This window comes from Filicampus tigris, chromosome 1, assembly GCF_054856515.1.
Source record: "Filicampus tigris isolate MCC_2025a chromosome 1, RoL_Ftig_1.0, whole genome shotgun sequence".
NCBI classification, from domain to species: Eukaryota; Metazoa; Chordata; class Actinopteri; order Syngnathiformes; family Syngnathidae; genus Filicampus; species Filicampus tigris.
The window spans coordinates 19,477,003-19,500,273 of record NC_141217.1 but is presented as its reverse complement, the minus strand read 5'-3'; the positions used below and the strand labels follow the sequence as shown (position 1 = coordinate 19,500,273).

General features: G+C 41.0%; 2 protein-coding genes across 2 annotated transcripts; one reads left to right on the top strand and one right to left on the bottom strand.

Annotated features, from left to right (window-relative positions):
• Positions 1-113: 113 nt before the first annotated feature.
• On the bottom strand, positions 114-8,152 carry mthfr (methylenetetrahydrofolate reductase (NAD(P)H)). The gene is made up of 12 exons (XM_086024832.1): positions 7,567-8,152; positions 5,789-6,050; positions 4,519-4,757; positions 4,242-4,352; positions 3,951-4,144; positions 3,343-3,593; positions 3,119-3,253; positions 2,799-2,979; positions 1,287-1,469; positions 1,079-1,180; positions 886-1,005; positions 114-801 (listed from the first exon to the last, which is right to left on the bottom strand). The coding sequence occupies exons 2-12, from the start codon at positions 6,034-6,036 to the stop codon at positions 583-585; spliced, it is 1,983 nt and encodes a 660-aa protein (XP_085880958.1). The 5' UTR covers positions 6,037-6,050; positions 7,567-8,152; the 3' UTR covers positions 114-582.
• A 314-nt stretch (positions 8,153-8,466) lies between these two features.
• On the top strand, positions 8,467-22,443 carry clcn6 (Cl-/H+ antiporter 6). Its single transcript, XM_086024820.1, has 23 exons — positions 8,467-8,556; positions 8,971-9,030; positions 9,124-9,189; positions 10,298-10,363; positions 10,462-10,528; positions 10,809-10,915; positions 12,672-12,798; positions 13,904-13,971; positions 14,443-14,501; positions 15,134-15,266; positions 15,795-15,908; positions 16,097-16,263; positions 16,359-16,470; positions 16,626-16,755; positions 17,027-17,180; positions 17,402-17,558; positions 18,075-18,181; positions 19,081-19,267; positions 20,295-20,455; positions 21,270-21,426; positions 21,645-21,752; positions 21,848-21,973; positions 22,071-22,443. The coding sequence occupies exons 1-23, from the start codon at positions 8,485-8,487 to the stop codon at positions 22,149-22,151; spliced, it is 2,586 nt and encodes an 861-aa protein (XP_085880946.1). The 5' UTR covers positions 8,467-8,484; the 3' UTR covers positions 22,152-22,443.
• The last annotated feature ends 828 nt before the right edge of the window (positions 22,444-23,271 follow it).

Sequence of the window (23,271 nt, the reverse complement as noted above, 5' to 3'; positions counted from 1 at the left end):
GTGGGGATATTAGTAGCAATCATGATAGTTAAGCTAATGCTTTACGTTACGACCCCCAACTCCTTCTGTGCTTATTCAGTTATTGCAAAGTGCACAGATACAAATACAGCATACACATACAAAAAACATTTATTATTTGGAGAAAAGGCAAGACAAATACTTTGGCAAATGTTTTATAACTTCAATATGTAGCAAGTGTTTACCCACCATAGCACACCTTAGTATTAATTAACATGAATAAAAAACACATTTGACAGTGACTTCAAATGTACAGTTAAAAAGCTGAGCTCAAGCTGAGCTCAAGCAGTAGTAAGTAGAAACAAAAAAAACAACAACTACAAAGAAACAGTTGGAGTAACATGAATGAAAGAAATGAAAAAAAAAATACAGCAAATAAAAATGACGATTATAAAGTGTTTCATTTCTTTTGGCTAAAATCCTAAAAGTACAAAATAAATCAAATACTGACCTAAAAAAATATTGTGAAGTAAACATTTTCTTTCTAATAGCAGCATTCCAAAAATAGTTTAGGGGTGCTTTTTTGTCTTTTTGAAAAAAAAATAAAATAATAACATCATCAGATTATGATGACACTTCATGGGGTGGTGACTGCGGAGAAGCATCCAGCTGTTCAAACATGTCATCGATTACCTGCCACAGGCAGTTGTCCAGTGGGAAGTCATTGTCCACCAGATTCACCAGGAAGTAGTTGTCGTGAATATATTTGATGATCATCCGAGAAGGTGACTCGTCTTCGTACAGTTTGGCCCACTGCTCGATCCACAAAGCAAAAGCCTCATCCTGATGCAAACACCAGGACAAGCTTGTTATAGACAACACGATACATCGGTGCAGTTGACAAATATCTGACGCCCGTGTTCTTACCTTCCAGAACATAAAGCTGACCGGATCAACAATGGTGGGCTGAACAATCTCCCTGCCGGGGAATATCCCCCATGTGACAGCATTAGGTTGCATGTCAGGAGCGTTGGTCAGGTTTCGGCCCTTTGTGCACAATTTATGGTTACGCATTGACCAAGGCAAATCAGGAAAAGCACGACTTCCTGTTCAAACTTACATGCACATTAACAATGTGGTAGTTGACGCGGGGTTCATACTTCTTCAATACTTCGAGGAGAGCAGACACATTTTCGCTGGAAGTGAAGAACTCCAGATAAGCCTGTTGGATAGAAATGATTGAGGCAACGCACCAACATGCCCGTATGTAGGCAACACCAATTCATTTGAAGATGCCGAGTATTGCAGCTAACAAAAAGGGGTTGTACTTTCTGAAAGACGTAGCCTCCGGGCGGGCCCCAGCCCACTATTGGGTCTGTGGAGGGTTTTCCGTTGATGTTGGGCTGAGAGTTGATGGTGAGCACGCCTCGTCTGTTCACTTTCTCCAGTTCATCCTTCAGTAGGTTGGTTTCCTGGGCCAGGGGCTCATCGTTCCACGGCAGGCACATCACCTGACAAAGAGGAATGCTTAGCACTTGATTTGTGTGAGCGGCGTTGGCCTTCAAAAGCAGGGGTGGTCAAAGTATGGCCCGCTCCATTCTTGAAGCATATTTACACTAACAAGATTCCTGTCGTATTTCTTGCATCAGTTTGTTTGACTGTTTGTCCCGTTCAATAAACAGGAGAAAGTCGAGGGCACTACAGTACTTTAACTCTTTCAGCGCCGTTGAAGTGAAATGCTGTCAAGTTAAGTTCCTAAAACATGACGGACCCTTGGAAATTTGACCGTTACATGCAGCACGTGATTGAAGTGTCTGTCATGTTAAATCTACTACAAAGAGGGTCACAAAATACATAAAAGACGACGGAGATTGATTACATTTAGAAGTGGAAGCGATGACGTGATATACAAACATATACGCACACACACACACTACTAAATACTACTACCACTACTCAGAGCTGAGCATTTTACTAAAAATGTATGGTCTGTTTATCGCCTTCCACCTACAGCCGGGGTACCCTTCCGCCGTCCGTTTATCCGCCATTTTCTCTGGCCGGAAAGAAATAATGTCCGCCTATGAGACGGTCCGCCTATGATTGTAAACGGGCTTCCGTTAGCGTTTCCGACTACAAACTGCGACTAACTACCCCCCTCCCCCTCAAAAAACATGTCTTATTCAAACAGATAATGCACTACTTATTATACAGTTATTTTGTGTATCTACATCATTCTGCCGAAAGAGCTTTACAAAGCTTCACATGCACATGCTAAAAAAACAAAAAGCAAGGGATCGGCCGGATTGTCATCTGTAACACCATATGGCCCCCAACGGAATTTTTACTACATAGAAGGTAAAAGGCTTCACCTTGCTGGCGTTAAACTTGGACGTCGGCACAAGTTGACCCATCATTCACATTTATCCTTCTGAGTTTTTGGCTTCAGGAAACAAATAAAGTATATATCCTTCATATGTGGACAGTCGTAGTGTCTGGAGTTGTTTCTGCAAGTTCCATAGCAGCAGTGTTTACTCGCCATGTTTCTTTCTGAGATAAACGGGCAGAATACAACCAGCACCGACAGGAGTCGTCTGCGAGCGCGCATCTATTATTGTCAAGAGTCTATGGTGTGACCTGATCTGTCAGAATGCTCTAACCTGGTTGGCACTCAACAGGTTCTCTTTTTTTGAAAATGTTTGGCATTGAAATAGTTAATGACTCCAATTCTCCCCACCCACTCTACTCGAGCTTCGGCGTAGCTAAACACTCTTTACGGTACCGCTGCCCTTGTTTTGGTAACTATCAATACAGATACAGAGAGTCGCCGTCAAGGGATTTACCTTCTGTCCGTTGCGATTTGGCTGAGCTGTGATGTAGCAGGTAAAGATCTCAAAGACACTCGCCTCATTCTTCAGCTCCTCACCCCACATCTCCAGCAGGGCATCTTTGGATGACTTGCTCTTCAAGTAGAACAAGTAGTAATCATTTAACTCACCAAAAGCTGGAGATGAGGAGTTACCCCTAGTAGGAAAATCAACAACAGCATGATCTTTCTTCTGTTTCTCGAACTAGGCTTTTATCTACCATAGAAAGCAATCAACAATAAGCCGCACTCATTTCATCTCCTTCCTACTTGAAAGAAAAGTGTCAAACATCTTACCATCTGCCATTTGGGAACTCATCCCAATCCTGGGTTCTGTAGATGTAGCTCTTGGGCCTGGATGCCCAGAAGATGGGGCGCACGTCCTCGACCTTTCGCTTGGGATGTGCGCTCACCGCCCAGGGAAGAGGTCGTCTGACAGAGAAAAAAAAATAGGAGCCAAACAAAATGACCTGCATTTCTATTCTTGTTCAGAATGTTTGGCAGCCACAATGGTCCCTCACCTCGGATCCTCTATCCACAGGCCAAGCTGCCGGAGGACTTCCATGGTGGCGACTTCTCGATTTAGAGTGTAGAAGTGCAGACCGGGCACCTTGCCACTTTGCAGCAACACTTTGCACATCTCCACGGCTAGTTGGATTCCATAGTTACGAATGGCTGCGTCATTGTCTTTGATGGGCTCGATGACTTCCATGATCTCCTGTGGCACCTCCAGTTTTGACAGCTTGACAAGCTGACGTAGAGACTGGTAGCCCTGCAGACAAACACAATGCAACTCCACAGTCATGTGACAATACGAATTGACTTGCAGGTTGCAGCAGAAGCAAACTTGTATTGCTTTTAAATACTATTATTGTTGCTTGCTTTTCTCACTCAACACAGTATCATGCAAACTCCCATTAGGTTTATTTTCGTGACAGCTGCTGCCGATTACAGCCGATTATTGCAGCTTTACGCTGCCTGTTCAAGCAAATGTTCCTATTTTCCGTGTTTCTCCTTCATATAAACTGACAGTTAAGTGGGAAGGTTGCAACCCCCTGAATGCAGGCCTATTGCATTACGTTGCACCTCACCACTAAAATGTGATCACCGTCAGTATTTTAGGTGTTACCTGAATGGGGAAGATCCCAGGAAGGACGGGACACGTGATCCCGACTGCCCGGCAGTCATCAAGAAATTTAAGGTACGTTTCCGCCCTAAAGAAGAGCTGCGTGATTACAAAGTTGGCCCCAGCATCCACCTTCTCCTTCAGGTGTCGCAGATCTTCCTCATAGCTTTCTGCTTCAGGGTGGCCAGTGGGATAACCTGCGGCCCACACATATTGTAATCAATGACCAGCGGGATTCAAGCGAAACGGTTTATAACTCTTTTTTTTGTTGTTTTTTTTAAGATGAGTCCATACCAGCTACACATATGTCAAAGTAGTCATCGAACTCTGTTCGAATGTGTTTAACAAGGTCGATAGCATAGTTGAAGCAACCTTCTTCTTCCTCCCAGTCTGCACCCACTGGGTCTGTTGAAAGATCACATTGAAATACACTGCATTATTATATTACTGGGATTATTTTTTTAAAAATAATACAGCTCCTGTGCTCAAACAGTATGTGGACTGTCAAATGATAACAGGTAAAAATGCATATTTCTATCGAGCCACATCACAAAATAAATGAATCTGCTACCTCCTCTTAGGGCCATGATGTTTTTCAGGCCCAGGTGCTTGGCTTTAGCCAGGTAGGCAGTGATCTTGTCTTTGGTCTGGTTGCAGCAGGTTAGGTGGAGGATGCTCTCCAGGCCACAATAGTTGACTGCCGTGCTGGCAATCATCATGGACGACGTTTCCTTGTCTGAACCCGGATCTCCGGCCGGGTGCCATGTAATGTCGATGAAGAGCGGCCCTCCAGAACCCATGCGGTCAAATCTGAAGACGCAATCACATGCTTCAATCCAGTACTCATGAATTGAATTTGAAAACAAGTTATGAGTTTGGTTTTCTTCCCAACACTGTATTTTATGATGCCTGTTCAGGACTCCTGAGACACTGACTCGGAAAAGCCGTACAGAAAATAGAATAGATGGAAAATCATCATAGCGAAATAGATTGTTTGGTAGTGCTTTTACAATACAAGAAATAAACACCCCGAAGGCCGTACAAGAAACAAACTGAGAATGAATTAAATTATTCGTTTGAAGCACAGAACTTGATGGAAGTCATCATGAATGTTAAAACTTGTGGGTTTTTTTCTTAGTTTTAACCCTCTGGGCTCTAGGCCGACCATTTGAATCTACCTCACTTACTTCGATAGAACCATTTTACCGTTAATGCAAATGTAATTAAACTTTCCAAGAGTGTGAATTTCTGTCAATTTTCTTTTATAACTTCAGAGCTCAAAAAATATATCAATAATATACCGTTTGTGAGTGAACGTTTAGTCGGAATCGTCAGTTGCTTTTGCTAACACGTGCATATTAAAATGAAAGTACTACTTTAAAATAACAGCTCTTCTTATTTTATATTTTATTTGGACTTTATAAAGACTGCGAGGGCCAGTCAGAGATGGTGGATGAGCTAAAAGTAGCCAATGGGCCATACTTTACCTGAACAACAGTATTAGCAAGAGAAGAAAACCAGATGTTATTGAGAATACTATTTTTAAAAAAAACATTTTTAAAAGGTGCAAGCTGTGTATTGTGCTAACAAACTGGCATTTGAAGGGTTAAAAAAAATAAATACTAAATATGAAAGTCTTAAACGAATGGCAAGTACTGACGTTACCACAGCGTAATTTAAAAAAAATTACATGCTAAAATGGTGTGCACTTGAACTCATCTGCACAGTGAATTTCATGGTTTCATGACGGTGACTGTTGGCTCTCAACACTTTCTCCACATGAAAAGTTCTTTGTTATGATCAGACAATATAAATACAGCACAAGGAACTGACACGCATACCTCGAGATGAGATTAACTGCACCCGGCGCCGTCCGAGGGGGAAAGAATTCTAGAGAGAACCAATGGTCCCCGGACTCGATCCTCTTCCTCATCTTGTCCCGCAGCCTGTCCGAACGATCTGCATCCAGCACCGGCGTGGAGCACCGGGAGCTCTCCTTGGAGCTCTCCCCACCGCTGGTGCCCGCTCCGCTGGAGTCACTCTTACATGACTGCCAGCTGCCATCTGCTCGCTGAACCTGGTTCACCATGACGGGAAATTGCTCTAAAGACAAAGCACAAATGTACAGCATAGAGTTATTATAGTACAGGCCATAATGGGTCAAGGTTGTGAACGGTGCACAACAAATTTGCTGTACTTATTGTTTTTCATTTGATTGCTTTCAGAAGTGGGAAGTAACAAAGTACAAGTACTTTTTAACTCCACTCAAGTCGATTTTTAAGGTACTTTATCTGTACTCTACTTGAGTATTTATTTTTCTGACTAGTTTTCACTTTTACTCCCTACACTTGAAAATATATTTGAATATGTCTGAACCTTCTACTATATTCTTTCGCAAAATACCTCTGAGGAAAAGACAATAGAGCAAAGTAAAGTCAACTGTTGTTGGGATCTTGATTAATTGACATTTTGGGATCTTATAAGGCGGAAAAAACAGGAAAAAGCAGCGGTATGGAGGAACATGAACCAGGGATCATAAATAACAATGAGTAACAGATTCTGAGACGCTATATATTCCCCATCCATGGCCTTAATTAGAAGAATTAATTGATGTCGGTGCAGAGAATGATTTGGGGTTCATTAATTGTCTTGTGCCCACCAGCTTCTGAAGTTAAAAATATCCCAGTGTAATCTGAAATAAAAGGACAGATAAAATGCAGGTGTTCCCATCCTAGTCCCCCGAAGACAGCTGGGATAGGTTCTAGCACACCCCGGACCCTCGTGAGGATAAACAGTTTGGATAATGGACGGATTATCAATATCCTCGCCCCTCAGATGAGCACTATGCAAGTTGATAAAAGAGGGGAAGTATTCTGTGTCCATGTAAATTCTTTTTTGTTGTTTCAAGTTATCAAGTAAACACCTAGGGCATGGACAATGTTTACACTTAGATAAGGAAAGGAGATGAACCAGTATTTCTACTTTTTTTTCTTTTTTTTACACAAGATCTGTATTTCTACTACTAAAGCGTGCAAGTACTTTTTCCATCTCGGATTGTTTTACATGTATACCCTTAAAGCATTTTTCGTCCACATATCCATCATATCGGTTTCGATTTACGTACAAACTAGGATGGGTAGGAATGACACTCCGTCGTAAACTGGGTACCTCGACAGTATTTAACACCCTCCCAACTAGCGCTTTACGAACCTCAAACTATAATAAAGGAACTAAAAAGCAAACATTGCTGTGCAACTGAGCAAACGTAGACATAAAATCATTTAAATCCGAAACACGAGCAAGGGTTTACAAACTCCGCCCATCCACGTACATTAGCTTCTTTGTAACGGAGCGTGGTGATAAACATGAAATCCCAAATGGATAGAGACTCAATCATATCAGTCACTGGGCTGGAAACGAAAGCATGCACCATTAACGTAGTCGCACCAAGAGACGTAATTAAAGTTCATTTGAATGTGTTAGCAGCTCCTGGTGGCGCACAGCTAGCAACGTGACACCTAACTGGCTGTAGCTTCACAAAAACACAAGCTATACCAGCTACAGGCTGAGCCAAGCATTTTATAAAAACGAAAGTTAGGTCCAAGTAGTAGGTTCTCACACTTTTTCTCCAGTCGACCCGCTTTGCGTTGCCGGTGTTCCAGAATTCCCACAATACTAGTGGGAGGGCAAAACAGGCGACAGCGTGGAGGTACGGAGGAATTCCAAGCCATGACAGGAGATGCCCACCAGGTGACGCTGTAGACTTGACGACGACTTGCAGCGTTCACGTTCTCCTTGTAAAATTGGTCAGCCAAATGTGTACATTAGGTTAAGTTACCCTTCAATCATCCGTACACGTTCACGTACATTTTATATCCCTAACCTTTAGTGAATAAAATAGAATACAATGACTTTTGTTGTGTGCTAACGTATATGGGAAGTATGAAAAATAAAATGAGAAACACATATAAGATAGTTTCCCCCAACATTATTGAGGTTTCTAAATGCTTTCAAAAACATGCAGAAACAAAATTGTTCTCATGAATGCGAACGTCAAAAGCTGCTAAATTATTGTTCAACATTCAAATTGCCCGTGATTGTAAATTAGTTATGAGATCAGATTATACACAAAGAAAAGTGGAAAGAATATGACAAATACCACCTGAGTATAGAGTATGTGAAAGCAACGTAATTAACCTTTAATTAGTAATAACCCCCACCACCACTAAACACGCACATGGCAGCATGTTCTGTCAGCCGGAGTGTTTTCGATACTGTAGCCCACGTGATATTGAATGGCTGTTTAAGTGTCATAGGAAAAGTGTATACTAGCACGTTTTACTGTTGTGTTTAATACTGCACGTTAATCAGTGTTCTTATCGACATTGAAAAAAATATTTTTGTTTTTGTAATATAAGATAATTCATAGTGTATATCGTTATGCACACACTAGGTGAGGCCTCTGAAACACACGTATTTGCGAAGAATTACAGGATTTTCCTGTAGGCTATGAACGCAGCATGACACAACAACGAAGATGGCGTGTTGTGGGAACTGTTTCGGCTGCAGACGTTGTAGTGAAGAGGAGACGCGTACGCCAGAGGAATTGGTAGGACGTTGCAATTATTTGGCTGTGCAGGTGTATGTTAGAATTGTTGGATTCGACTTGTATGCTTTGAATTGAGTCAAAACTCGGCTTTGGGATGTCTTTTTCGCTGCAGCGCTCTGCTTCTCCAATTCAATGTGTTGTTACTATCAGCTGTAACTTATTATCAAGTAATTAATTAGTAATTATTACTACACTAAACGAACGCAGAGATTTGGCTGCACAGCAATTTTGCCAAGTTGCAATACTGTTCTCACAATTTTTGCTAACTAATATTGTACTCATCGCGATTCAAAGAACATTTTCATTGTGCAGCATCATTGGGTGGATGCTGAAAAGGCAGGCAGTCACATTGATGCTTTTGTGTGCAGTTGTTTAGCTAACCTTGTCAAAAGTGTATTTTTGCTGTTGTTGCAGACAATTCTTGGAGAAATTCGAGATGAAGAAGATGAGATTCTGCCAAGGAAAGACTATGAAGTAAGATAATAATGAAAACCATCATTGAGTTCAATGTGCAGTTTGTGTTTTTACGTCACTCACTGTTAGAGTGTAAAACTTTTTATTGACTAGAGCCTGGATTATGACCGATGTGTCAGTGAACCCTATGTGGAGATTTTGGAGGGAATTGACAACAAGGTAAGCGAGGTTTTGTTTATTTGTGGAGGCAAAGAGTAGACTCGATAGAGACGTGTGTTTATGTGCATGTGTTCAGTTTCCTAATGCTCCTTTCATGTTCATAGGGCAAGTAATGAGATCCTTTATGTTATTTACCCACCCCACCCACATCTAAATGAGAGTATTTATCCATTTATTATAAAACCTCACAAATGAAATAAAACTTAAGCTTCGTGTCGTGTAGACAGACGTGAGGGATGGCGTTAGGATTGGGCCATAAAACTACGGGTGACACGGATGAGAATTGTGGCTACGTAGTGCTGTCAATTTAGTAACTTTGTCACCATATATTATCATTGCGTCATGATTATGGCATTCATCTTAAGTGGCGCCAACGCTTTTGATGTTATTTAATGATTAGATATTCTGATTGTGAAAAAGAAATGGCATGTCTTTTTGAACCAAAATTTCCTTGATCTACGCCAGAGAAAAAATTAAGTAAAATGTTTTTGGCATTAAAGAAAAGGGGATTGCTGTTAGTAAACACTTGGTGTCACTGTCTTTAAAAACCAAAGACCAAGTCCGAAACTTTATGCTACTAAATCACTGAATGGTTTAGGTCCTGAATACATTAAAAAATGCTCATGGAATATAAACCCAGTAGGGTTCTGAATTCAGCAAAATTGTTTCACAAATTAGTGAAGCCCAGAGTTCAAAGCAAAGATGGTGCATAAGCATTGAGATGTTATGTTGCACACAATGAAATAAGATGCTCACAGGAAGTTACCCCAAATGTAAATGCGTTTAAATCCAGGTTCAAAACTATGCTTTTCCCCAATAACTAAGGTTAATTAATTAAGGTCTTTTAGGGCATTTCTATATAAATATATTTAAATCATGTTCTTACACAATACACTCTTTTAGTCAGTTTAGTAAACTACTTTTTATTTTGCTACTTTGCTTTTAAATGTCTTCAAATTTTCTGTCTTTCTTTTGCCCTGAAATGTCATATTTTGCCTTTAAATGTTGTTTTCTAACTATGTGTAGTTACCTTGTGTATGAAATGCGCGCTATAAATAAAGCTGCATTGCCTTTCTGTATTTCAGTATTTTTCTTTCCTTTCTAACAGAAAGCTAAAAAGTATGAAGCACTACGATGGGTGATGGTGTTTGCCATTGGCGCATGTGTTGGATTGGTATGTACTTCTGGAGTCCCCTTCTTTTTGTTTTGCCTTTCAACGTGCGCTTACGGCCTGATTATTCTCAAATGTTTCTTTCCTCTCTTTTCTTTTAGCTGGGTCTGTTTGTGGATTACTTTGTACGCTTCTTCACCAAACTCAAATTTTCCTTGGTTGGTTACTGTATCCTTTAGAAAGCTTACAATTGTACTTCAGCAGCAATGACTTTCAGAAGCATTTTGACCGCATTACTTAGAATGTACCATGTGATGTCTTTTGTTGAATTTGTGTTTTGAGTTTTGCTAAGCGGTCTAAATGTTACGCCTTTCACATGCTCAAGTTGTTATCGCAAATAGCATCACCAATGCTCATTCTCCCAGCCAGGACAGTTCATACTACTGCATGACACACATCCTGCAACTCACAGCGTGGAAGTTTGTCTACCTTAATCTGAAGCCTTCAGCTGTAGAGGAATGCAGTGCGAAAGGCTGCCTCGCTCTGTCCCTGCTGGAGCTCCTGGCGTTCAACATGACCTTCATCCTTATTGCCAGTGTGCTCGTCCTCATTGAGGTGAGAGTGCGTACTTCTGCATAGATTGTTTTGCTGAGCTTTAATGTTCCATGTTTTGTGTTTTTTGTGGATTACAACGAACGTTTTTTTTGACTGGGGGGGGGGAAATGGCATACCAGAGAAAACCTACATAAGCATGTTAACTCAACACAGAAAGGCCCATACAATTCAGCTTGAAAAGTGAAACCTGGTGGAAAAAAAACAGAATAACCTATTTGTGGATTTTTTTTTTTAAATTCCTGTTATTGGTGGAAACTATGGAGCCCCTAAAGCGGGGGCGGAGACATGGGTGGGCCTGGGTGTGCAAAGGCCCACCCAGATTGACATACTGCCCACCCATTGGGATTCATGAAAAAAAAAAAAATATGCTTTTAAATTTTGAACAATTAAATTATTTTTGAATTTGTGTTTCGTGGTGATTTTTTTTATTTTATTGAATATTTATAATGGCATAATCGTGGTTGTCTAAGGAAGATCTGAACTTCATATTATTCAGTTTGTCATTTTATTTGAATATACGATGTGTCGTCGGTACAGGAGGATTGTGCTCAGTGAGAGCAATATTCAGGCACACCCTGATTTTTCCAGGCCCACCCATTAGCCACCTTCTGGCTCTGCCCCTGCCCTAAAGTGACATGGGGAAAAAAAAGGTATGTTTGTATGTTTCTCATCCTAATGAGAAACTTCCACATCCTAACGAGATAACCTTCTCATTAGAATAAGAAAGTTTCTCATTAGGATGGGAAAGTAGTGTGCGTGCATGGTCGACACTATAACGACATTTCGGTTTCTTTGTTAAAATTACAGCGCAGGACCTAGTTAGTTTATATTTTCACCTGGGACTTTATTACAAGGACATTGCTGCTATGCTTGTCGGTAAACAAGCTAGCTCGTGGGTATAAAGACGTTTCTCATTAGGACGAGAGAGTTTGTCATTCAAATGAGAAAACTTTGTCGTTAGAGCGAGACTTGTAATCCTTGAAATAAAATCCCAGGTGAAAATATAACCGAACTAGGTCCTGCACTGTCATTCTCACACAGAAACACAAACTGAAATGTCGTTATAGTGTATCCCATGTAACGCATACTACTTTCTCATCTTAATGAGAAACTTTCTTATCCTAATGAGAAAGTTTTCTTGTTAGGATGAGAAAGTTTCTGGTTAGGATGAGAAACCTGGTTAGGATGATAAACCTATTCCTTTATTTTTTTTTCCCCATGTCACTTAAGGGCCTCCGTAGGAAACCACTTCTCATTTACATTTTTTTTTACCCAGTCCCCCTCTTATTTGTGTTTCTTGTTTTTTCTTTTTTTTAATGTTCATGACAATTATAAAGGAGCATGAATAAATCACAGATTTTTGCTATTCATGTCAGTCTCAGTCACTATGCCAAACGAATAGCTGGGGTCAAATATACTGTATGGAATTTTAAGTATTGACTGACTTGGACCCTGGGGTTACTTGGTGCTTTGGGGATGCTGATGGCTGAACACAAATAAAATCAAGTATACATTCCCTAACCAAAAGTATTGAAACCGTGTGGCCACTTTCTATATTTTTAAAGAATTATAGCTTTTGGCGCTTTGTTGGACTAGCCAAATTTTGCCCCAAAAAAACGGTTTCGATGTAAAATAGCAATTAATTTATTTTGCGGTCACCTGACAGTAACTGCGGGTGCAATTTTAGCCTCACAACCTAACATGTAGGATTGCAGTCTAAATAGTGATAGAATACTGTATTTCTGTTGTTTTCCAGCCCTTAGCGGCAGGCTCGGGGATTCCTGAAATCAAAAGTTACTTGAACGGAGTGAAGATCCCTGGGATTGTCCGGCTACCTACGTTTCTCTGCAAAGCTGTTGGAGTTCTGTTTAGTGTAGCTGGAGGTAAGGTATGATGATAGTTGAAAAGGTCAAATCTGCTGCTTTTCACTGTTATTACATGTGTTAAACATGTTGGCTTTGTTATAAGAAGTCTGTCATTTGGGGAAATCCCATTGGATATTCCTATAGCCACCTCCCAGATAACAAAACAACAGATAGCGATACATATAGAAAACAAAATTGCACTACTGGTGTGTTTCACTGTGAAAAAAATGATAATGGGGTCTTAATAGAGTGGGTATATACCGGTAAGTCAAAACACACAAGTAAAATGCCAGTTTTTGTTCTATAAGAAATAAAGGCCAAGCTGTATAGTTTAAGAACCTTCACCATTGTTAAAAAGTACATTAGACTCAAGTCAAGGCCGTGGTTATGCTGTTAATGTGCTGAAATGTCAAAATCATATTCCAAAGCTCAATGATGTTTCTAATTCCTCATATATCCTCAACAGACCAAAATAAAGAACACATTTTTCCAAGTGCTTTTGGAAGATGTTATCGCAAATTTGATCCAGGCATTGGGTTATTTCTCTTCATTAAAAAAAAAAAAAGCTTTTGGCTTGGCACATTGATGCACTGCCATATTAGAGATGGTTGTCACATGTCACACAAACAGTACTTGCCACCAATTCCTTCAGATTTCTTAAAGTTGCTCGAGTTTCTTTTTTGCCGTTTCATTTTGGATATTTTTTTGAAGATACCACTCCTTCTGTCAAGTCACTCGTCTACCTGTGACCCTGAACAGGATGAATGGAATAGAAAATGGATGAATGGCTATCCCGTTGTTGTAAATGCAACTGTAACCTGTTACTAAATGTCACAAAAATACCACTAGATCATTTTAACTTTATTTGGGCATTTTGCAGTGATTAATTATTGCAACTTGCCTCAGTTAAACGATAATAGAACTGTTATCATAAGACCAACAACCACTTTAAGTTTTATCATTGTATCCCACTCACAAGGCTTTTTATACATTTTTTTCCTGGTAGAATTGAACAGGTATCATTTCACATACTTCATTTATCACATTCAGTATTATTATGTTGAGATTGTCACCCCAGATTTGATGAAAAGGTTTGAATTGGAATGTTTTTGTGTCCATTCAGGTCTTTTTGTGGGCAAAGAAGGTCCAATGATACACAGTGGCGCCATTGTGGGAGCGGGCCTTCCTCAGGTACATACAGTACAGTAGCGACACATCCTCACATCAGCATTCACCATTGGAAAAGGAGTCATGCTCATAGAATTGTTTTTCTTCTGCCCACAGCATGCATATGTGAAATAATCATGTACTTATAAAGTAAGATTTCACAATTTCATTGTGGAAAACGATTAGCTAAGAGCTCAACAACGATTCAATGGTTGGACATTAAAGCTTTGGTGTTATGGTGTGCTTAACAATAGGAGAAAAAGAGATGTCGCTGTAGATATTCGCCTTGGAAAGGAATAAGGACGCGTAAAATCTTAGAGTGACAGATACAGTACATCTAAGGTAAACATAACTACGACGTAGCACGCTTTGAAAATAAGTTTGACACCCCTGGATTTTATCATTTTCTTGTGTCCGGCGATGTGTAGTAGTTGCTTCCACCTTTCACTGTTACTACGGTTTGAGTGCTGTTATCAGATGTGTTGTGCTTCACAGTTTCAGAGTATCACTTTTAGGAGAATCCAATTCAATTTTCCCTTCTTCCGGAGTGACAGGTACGATCACAGAGCACAATCTTATAGCACTGTATAATTTTTAGTTCCTTAACACCTAGAAACTATATTACCGTATGTATTGTACATAGCAGCTGTCACTGTCCTGTTTTTTTGTCCTTAACCTTTTTTTCCAGAATATGTTCTATGCAGGCCCACTAGTTTAAACACGGCATTCCGATTAATATTGCGTTTGTGGAATATGAGAAATCCACCCATTTTTAGCTAGCTCCTGGTGCGGCCATTTTGTCACTCCCGTCGACTGAAGATGATATCGAAGTGGCTCCGGGCTCAGATAACGATCAATCACTGCTCACCTGTTTTCTGAAGCTGAGCCATGATTGATCGACATCGGAGTTTCTCAGGGCTCAGATAACGACCAATCATGGCTCAGCTTCAGAAAACAGGTGAGCCTTGATTGATCGTTATCTGAGCCCTGAGCAACTTCGATGTCATCTTCAGTGGACAAAAGTGACAAAATGGCCGACCCCTCAGATGGCTAAAAGTGGGTGCATTTTGCGGCTTAACTTATATACCACAAACACAATATTAATCAGAATGCCGTATTTCAACTAGTGGGCCTGCATGTAACATATTCTGGAAAAAAATATGTTTGGGTTGACTTCCTCTTTCAGGGACAAGCGAGACTTTGTGTCTGCCGGAGCTGCTGCTGGAGTAGCTGCTGCGTTTGGTGCTCCCATTGGAGGGACCCTGTTCAGCCTGGAGGAGGGCTCCTCTTTCTGGAACCAAGCCCTCACTTGGAAAGTGGTAAGTCTCGCCAATGGTAAATGGACTCTCACTTGAATAGCACTTTTCGACCTTCGGTGCCAAAGCGCTTCACATAGTGTTCTTTGAATACACTTTACACTCGCAAACCTTCACCACTCAGTAGGATACGGGCTATTAATTATTAACCAAAATCCCAAAAGAAGAAATCCATTCGGCTGTGGTTTAGTGATTGTAGTGTCCATTCAATTGGCCCTCATTAAATTTTCAGCTTGTCCCGTCAGGGGTCAAAATAGTGAGTCACTCGCATGATTTGTATGGCACAGTTTGTACACTGATGCCGTTCCTGATGCAACCCACTTATTTTTTTCATTCGGATTTAGGACTGGTGCTGGCAGGGTATTAGGGCTCAGGCTGGGAGTTGAACCTGCAGCTGCCATCTGCATGATATGCTGACGCTTGTACAACTATACTACAAGTGCCGTTGAACTATAATGAGGAATATAAAACAGAAATAAATAACTATGGTAATTGGTAGTAATAATACCTTTTTAAAATCTTGTGTTCCAGCTCTTTTGCTCCATGTCTGCTACATTCACCCTCAACTTTTTCCGTTCGGGGATAAACTTCAACAAGTGGGGCTCATTCCAGCTGCCTGGCCTGCTCAACTTTGGAGAGTTTAAGGTAAAAATGGAAATCTAATTTAATTTCCCAAGGCGATGTAACAGGAACCTACAGTTAACATGAAATATGTCACAAAGTTCAAATGAAGTAAAATGAACATGTCGTCACCGCGTTTATCACTGTAGTGCTGTATCTTGAATTGAAAAAAATCGACCCGACTCAAACTTATCCATTGTCTTACTCGTTAGTGTTCAGATGGAGACAAAAACTGCCACTTGTGGACTGCAGTAGACCTGGCCTTCTTTGTCTTGATGGGTATAGTGGGTGGGCTCCTGGGGGCGCTCTTCAACTGCATGAACAAGAACCTCAGCAAGTATCGCATGAGACACATCCACCCGAAGGCCAAGTTTATTAGGTAACGCCTGTCCACACCGTATTTTCAAATCATGACTTTTTATTTCTTTATCGATTTCAGCGTGTTGTTACAGGGGTTTGTCTTTGTCCGTATAGGGTTTTAGAGAGCCTTCTTGTTGCCATGGTGACAACAGTGGTGGTCTTTGCCGCGTCCATGTTGTTGGGCGAATGCAGGGACTTGTACTCTCCTACAGCCCATAACACCACAGTAAGCGTCTGCTATTTCCTCCAGCATTACATTGCTGTCAAGTTGTAGTGCAAGCACCTTAATATTCATGTCTTTGAACGCTACCGTCGGTGAATGAGGATCTTTGTTTAAATGTAATCTGTAATCATATGAAGTTATTTGGGATTTTCTTTCAGATTTCTGTCGGCGAGGACATCAACTCAACCCTCCGCCAGTACTTCTGCTCCAACAAGACGTATAATGATATGGCCACGTTGTTCTTCAACCCGCAGGAGGCTGCCATCCACCAGCTTTTCCACCAGGATGGTGAGATGCGGGCATGTACACCGATACCCTAAAAGAGGTTACTATGTCATGGCAAAAAGCCGTGACCATTATTCATTGAGGCCCAAATGCTTTGATCTTTCAGCAGTTCATATTTTTCCCCTAAAGTCTATCCAACTTGTCACTGTTAGTTATGTTTGGTATACTCCCATCGAAATTGCATTTTTTGGGGCGGGTGATTTTTGATGACAGCCTGATAATCTGATATCATATGAAGGTGGTGACTTTGTTTGCTTCTTGTCTGACCACTCAGGTACTTTCAGCCCTGTGACTCTGTCGGTGTTCTTCCTGCTTTACTTTCTGTTGGCCTGTTGGACCTATGGTGTGTCAGTACCCAGCGGTCTCTTCGTCCCTTCACTGCTGTGTGGCGCTGCGTTTGGACGTTTGGTTGCCAACATTCTGAAAGTGTAAGCGTAAAGTGTTAGTTTACCTTTGTTTTTACAAGTCATATGCTCATAATGAGCTACTACATACTACTAACTACCTGTTGCCTTGGTGTTTATTGGGGACTACTTTCTTGCAGACTACATTATTTGCACTTTCTATGCAAATTATCCTCCAAATGCCGCCATTCTCATTCCATTGACTACATTGATGCTAATTCTCAGTGTGTTTCTATCTGTGGCAGAGAACTGGGAATGGACATTTACGCTGGGACCTTTGCTCTAATTGGAGCTGCTGCATTCCTCGGAGGCGTTGTTAGGATGACCATCAGCCTTACTGTCATCCTCATTGAATCCACTAATGAAATCACATATGGACTTCCTATTATGATCACCCTAATGGTATGCCGATTATGTTACAGTATGTACTGGAATAGTCACCAAGTGTGCAAATATTTGACTTAAAGGGGGAAGTCAACCCAAACATATTTTTTTCAAGAATATGTTCTATGCGGACCCACTAGTTGAAACACAGCATTCTGATTAATATTGCGTTTGTGGAATATGAGTTAAGCAGCAAAATCCAACCGTTTTTAGCCATCTCAGGGGGCGGCCATTTTGTCACTTCTGTCGACTGAAAATGACATCACAGTTGCTCAGGTAACGACCAATCACGGCTCAGCTTCAAAAAACTGGTAAACTGTGATTGGTCGTTACCTGAGCCCTGAGCAACTGTGATGTCATTTTCAGTCGGCAGAAGAGACAAAATGGCCGCCCCCAGAGATGGCTAAAAACGGGTGGACTAACTCTTATTCCATAAACGCAATATTTATTTTTTTTAATTTAATGTGATTGTTCTCTTTACATTACATGCAATCAAAGTCATTCTTCTATTCATCTTTACTTGCTGATCACCAGGTTGCAAAATGGACAGGGGATTTGTTCAACAAGGGCATCTATGACATTCACATTCAGCTGAGAGGAGTACCACTTCTGGAGTGGGAGACTGAGGTTGAGCTGGACAAGTAAGATGCGTGCAACTAAGAGATTTCTGTGCACACAATTCCCTTTGTTTCATTTTAACCACATTTCTGTCTATAAAAGATATTTGATAGTGAAGACATATATTTCGACAGTGAATAAGAGGCTTGGGACCAGTTATTTAAGCGCAGGCACTGATTTGAATCGCCCAGGTCACGTGTTTTATTGGACCGTAGTTGACATGGGTAAAAATCATGCTTTCAGTAATTTATGCATTATTGATGAAACAGATGAATGGAATTGTTTTGAAACAATTTATTCACCAACATCCCCACTAGGTGTCATAAAAACGCTCTACAACTACACAAATTGTGCTGTATTAAGAGAAATTAAGAAGTCTGCTTTGTTTTTTTGGGGTTTTTTTAGGAATCAAAAAGTACATCTTGACACAACTGAAAAACTACACATACAAGTATTTTGGTTTTCAAAAACACTAACCCCAGCTATTACTTATATGAAACAGCTTTTTGGCTATTCTGTTCTGCTTTTTTTAACTATGTAGGTTTACAGTAAATATACATATACACATTTTAATTTATCCTGTGTGATTCATTGTGGCCTGTCTCTGACTATGCATTTGCAGTTAGATTTGCATCAGCAATGTAAACCTGTGAAGAATGGGGATAATCTCAAAATGTCACAAAACACTATACAGCACGAGACAGTAACACATTAGATGCCAAAGAAAATGTTAAAAGTTGAAAGTTGAATTTGGTATAATACCTTTCTAAGTGCACGTATGCCTGTGGACAAATTTGAGTCACTTCATTGTTGAATGTTAATTGTTAAGTCGTTTTTAAAATAATAATAATAATTTTGACCCAGGTCAGCAGCAATGAATGCGTATCCTGAGTGTTTGTTTCTGCTCCGTCGTCCATCTCAGGCTGACCGCTAGCGACATAATGGAGCCCAATCTCACCTACGTGTACCCCCACACCCGGGTCCAATCCCTAGTCAGCATCCTGCGCACCACCATTTACCACGCCTTCCCTGTCGTCACCGAAAATCGCCCGAACGAGCAGGACTTCATGAAGGGCAACATTCTAGTCAGCAACAACATCCACTTCAAGGTACTTCCTGTTCCACTTAAAGGGAAATCAACCCAAACATGTTTTTTTCAAGAATATGTTCTATGCAGGCCCACTAGTGGAAACAAGGCAATATAATTTATGAGTTAAGAGGCAAAATCCACCCGTTTTTAGCCATCTCAGCGGGTGGCCATTTAGTCATTTCTGTCCACTGAAAATGACATCACAGCTACCCAGGGCTCAGGTAACGAGCAATCACAGCTCGCCTGTTTTCTAAAGCTGAGCTGTGATTGGTCGTTACCTGATCGATAGAAGTGACAAAATGGCCACCCCCAGAGATGGCTAAAACGAGTGGATTAACTCTTATTCCACAAATGCATTATTTATCAGAATGCCATGTTTCAACTAGTGGGCTTGCATAGAACATCCATCCATCCATTATCTATACCGCTTATCCTCATAAGGGTCGCGGGGAGTGCTGGAGCCTATCCCAGCAGTTTTCGGGCAGTAGGCGGGGGACATCCCGAATTGGTTGCCAGCCAATCACAGGGCACACAGAGACCTACCATGCATGTTTTTAAAATGTGGGAGGAAACCGGAGCACCCGGAGAAAACCCACACAGGCACAGGGAGAACATGCAAACTCCACACAGGGAGGCCGGAGCCGGGATCGAACCCACGACCTCTGAACTGTGAGGCGGACGTGCTAACCAGTCGCGCACCGTGCCGCCTTGCATAGAACATATTTTTGAAAAAAATATGTTTGGGTTAACTTCTTCTTTGAAGCAAGTGCCCAATTCTGATTGAAGACCAATATTTACAAGTTTTTATTTTTACCCTGTTCTGTGAGCCAACATTTCATTTACAAGCAACATTCAGATAAAGACAGATGAAGAAAGAGCTAAAGAGAAAGCAAAGAGAAGAAAAGTATCTCACTAAGATTTATTCAAAGGGACATTTAAAAACATTTAAAAAATGTGTCAATTATTTGTCATAACAGCTCTGATTACATTTTCACTATTATGAGCGATCATTAATGAAGAGCTACCCTCGTCCATCCGCCATGTAGAAATCCAGCGTTGTATCACGCGCGAGTGAGCAGAGACGACGCTGCCAATCCATGAAATCATACCCCTCCAGCGAACTGAGGAACGTTTGCGATGAGCAGCGTGCCGCTGTGGAGCCGGCCGAGGAGGGAGAGGACCTCCTGCAGCAGATGTTGGAGAGGAGGTAGGACGTCAGAGCCTCACATTTGCATAAAAATGAAAATGTACATCACTACTCACAAACAGTTGGGGATATTGGGCTTTCCAGTGACATTTCTTTTTTCATCACCTTTGGACCACACACTGTAGGCTCGTTTGCAGCACCGGATGGGCATAAGTGATAGCGCTCTGAAGTGGCATGACTTTTTGTGTTCGCCTCGGTTCCTCTGAGTCCCACTCTACCTCACATACGCTGTTCTACAGGGTTACATTTTGGGGGCCCTGCTGTTTTCATTTGCTGCCCCTGTCTTCCAATGAAAATCTCTAACTTTCCAAGGATGTCCATTTCAATGCTTTCCTGTGAATCTTCCAGTCTGTGTATTTCTGCTGTAACCTACTGATGACATTCCTAGCTCAGTGGCCACATCCGTTTAAGCACATCCTGTTTGAATACTGTTGCTCAATCGTTAGGAGTTGTCTTAGTCTCGTGATGTAAAAATGTGAGCAGCATGATGAAGAGGACTGTTTAAACAGCAATTCTAATTGAACCAGGAAATCTATTAGTCGGTTCATGGATTAAAAATTTGCCATTCAAGCTCCTTGTTAGAGAACAGCAAGTTGTGCAAACAGTGCTGAAATATTTTGACATGCGTTAAAACGTTTAGATAAGTAAGATAAGATAAGATTAGACAGTTTAGCTGTAAAGCAGGCCAAGGTTCTCGAGAGCCCCTATCCAGCCTATTTTAGATGTCTCCCTCCTCCAACAACCCTGATCTGTTTTGTTGTGTTTCATTTGTTTTCATTTATTGCTAATGCTTATAACTGCGTGTCATGTTCAGGCATATGCCCTACCCCAACCTGTGCCCAGACCAGTCCCCCAGTGAGGAGTGGACAATGGAGGAGCGTTTTAGGCCGCTCACCTTCCACGGCCTCATCCTGCGCTCTCAGCTGGTCAATCTGCTCATGAGAGGCATATGTTATGCCGAGAACCAGCCGGTCAGTGACACAAATGTACAGACATCAAAAATGAATTGAAAGGCAACGCATCCATGATATCTGTGGTCATCCGTGACCGTCTTTCTTGTTTTCCGTGCGCTGTATGCAGGTTCTCCGAGTTAAATCTGAACCGCATTCTGAAGTCCTGCAATCACTTATTTGTCTCAACCAAGACAATGCTGTGGTTTCACTTTCAATGTTTTGTCATGTCCTGCCAGAGTGCCACACAGCCCAGATTGACATATGCAGAAATGACTGAAGATTATCCGCGTTTCCCTGATATCCACGACTTAGATTTGACCCAGCTCAGTCCCCGCATGATTGTGGTATAGCCCTTCCAGCCAAACACCATCTTCACAAGCTGCAATATTAAATTGTGTTTTCCATTTAACCAAGCATGAAATGTTCCCCGTCTTTACAGGATGTCACTCCTTACATGAACCCGTGTCCTTATACAGTGTCACCAAACACTCGTATCTCGCAGGTATTTAACCTGTTCAGAACAATGGGCCTACGGCATTTACCTGTGGTCAACCCTGTAGGAGAGGTAAGTCGCTTTATCTCATGTTGTCACTGATTACTGTATTAGACCTTTGCCTAGATTGCACTGACTTGTTGATTTTGTGATCTTCCTTCCACTTCAGATTGTTGGAATAATCACAAGACATAATTTAACGCACGAATTCCTTGTGGCCAAACTGCGACAGCACTACATCACGATTTAAGTGGATCGGTTTCATTTCATATATGCATCAGATCCTTAGAGGAAGTCAATCCAAACATAATTTTTTCAAGAATATGTTCTACGCAGGCCCACTAGTTGAAACAAGACATTCTGATAAATATTGCGTTTGTGGAATAAGAGTTAATTCACCTGTTTTTAGCCATCGCTGGGGGCGGCCATTTTGACAATTCTGTCGACTAAAAATGACATCACAGTTGCTCAGGGCTCAGGTAACGACCAATCACAGCTCACCTGTTTTCTAAAGCTGAGCCATGATTGGTCGTTATCTGGGCCCTGAGCAACCGTGATGTCTTTTTCAGTTGACAGAAGTGACAAAATGGCCGCCCCTTGAGATGGCTAGATTTTGCTGCTTAACTCATATTCCACAAACGCAATATTAATCAGAATGCCTTGTTTCAACCAGTGACCCTGCATAGGACATATTCTTGAAAAAAAATATGTTTGGGTTGACTTCCACTTTAACTCACCATTCCATGTTTGTTGATGTAAATTATGTTCTATTTTTTTTAATCCCAATTGTGTCTTAACTATACGTTTGTAAACCACTTTTATTATTTTTGTCCTACTGCTTTGCAGTATTAAAGGTGTTAAAAATGCTGCATGTATGAGCTGACTACTTTTTTTGCCTATGCATATAATCTTTATTTAACCAGGTGAAACCAATTGAGATCAAGATCTTTTTCACAAGGGTGAGCTGGCCAAGACATCAGCAGCACACGTCATGAAAAACATTGAAAAATGAAAATATACACATGGAGATTGAATTCAAATTTTTGCAAGTTCACGTGTGTGATACAAACACCTCGTTAGTAAACCTTTGTTGCCTATTTTATTCAGATAGCCAGTAAACCAGGGGTGCCTATGACATTTCAGAAAAAACCCCACCGTTGTTACAAATGACAAATATTTTGATCATATAGTTGTAGTGTTGAACTGTGTTTAGTGCACTAGACCATACTGAGCGGTTTTGAAAAGTTTTTGTTCATGCAATTATCAGACATGATGTTGTGGACCTACACAGCCTCAGGTCAAGCCATTGATAACCATCTGAGCACAGTGGGAGGCCACTTGCAGGGAAGAAGTTGCTAAAGAGCTTTTAA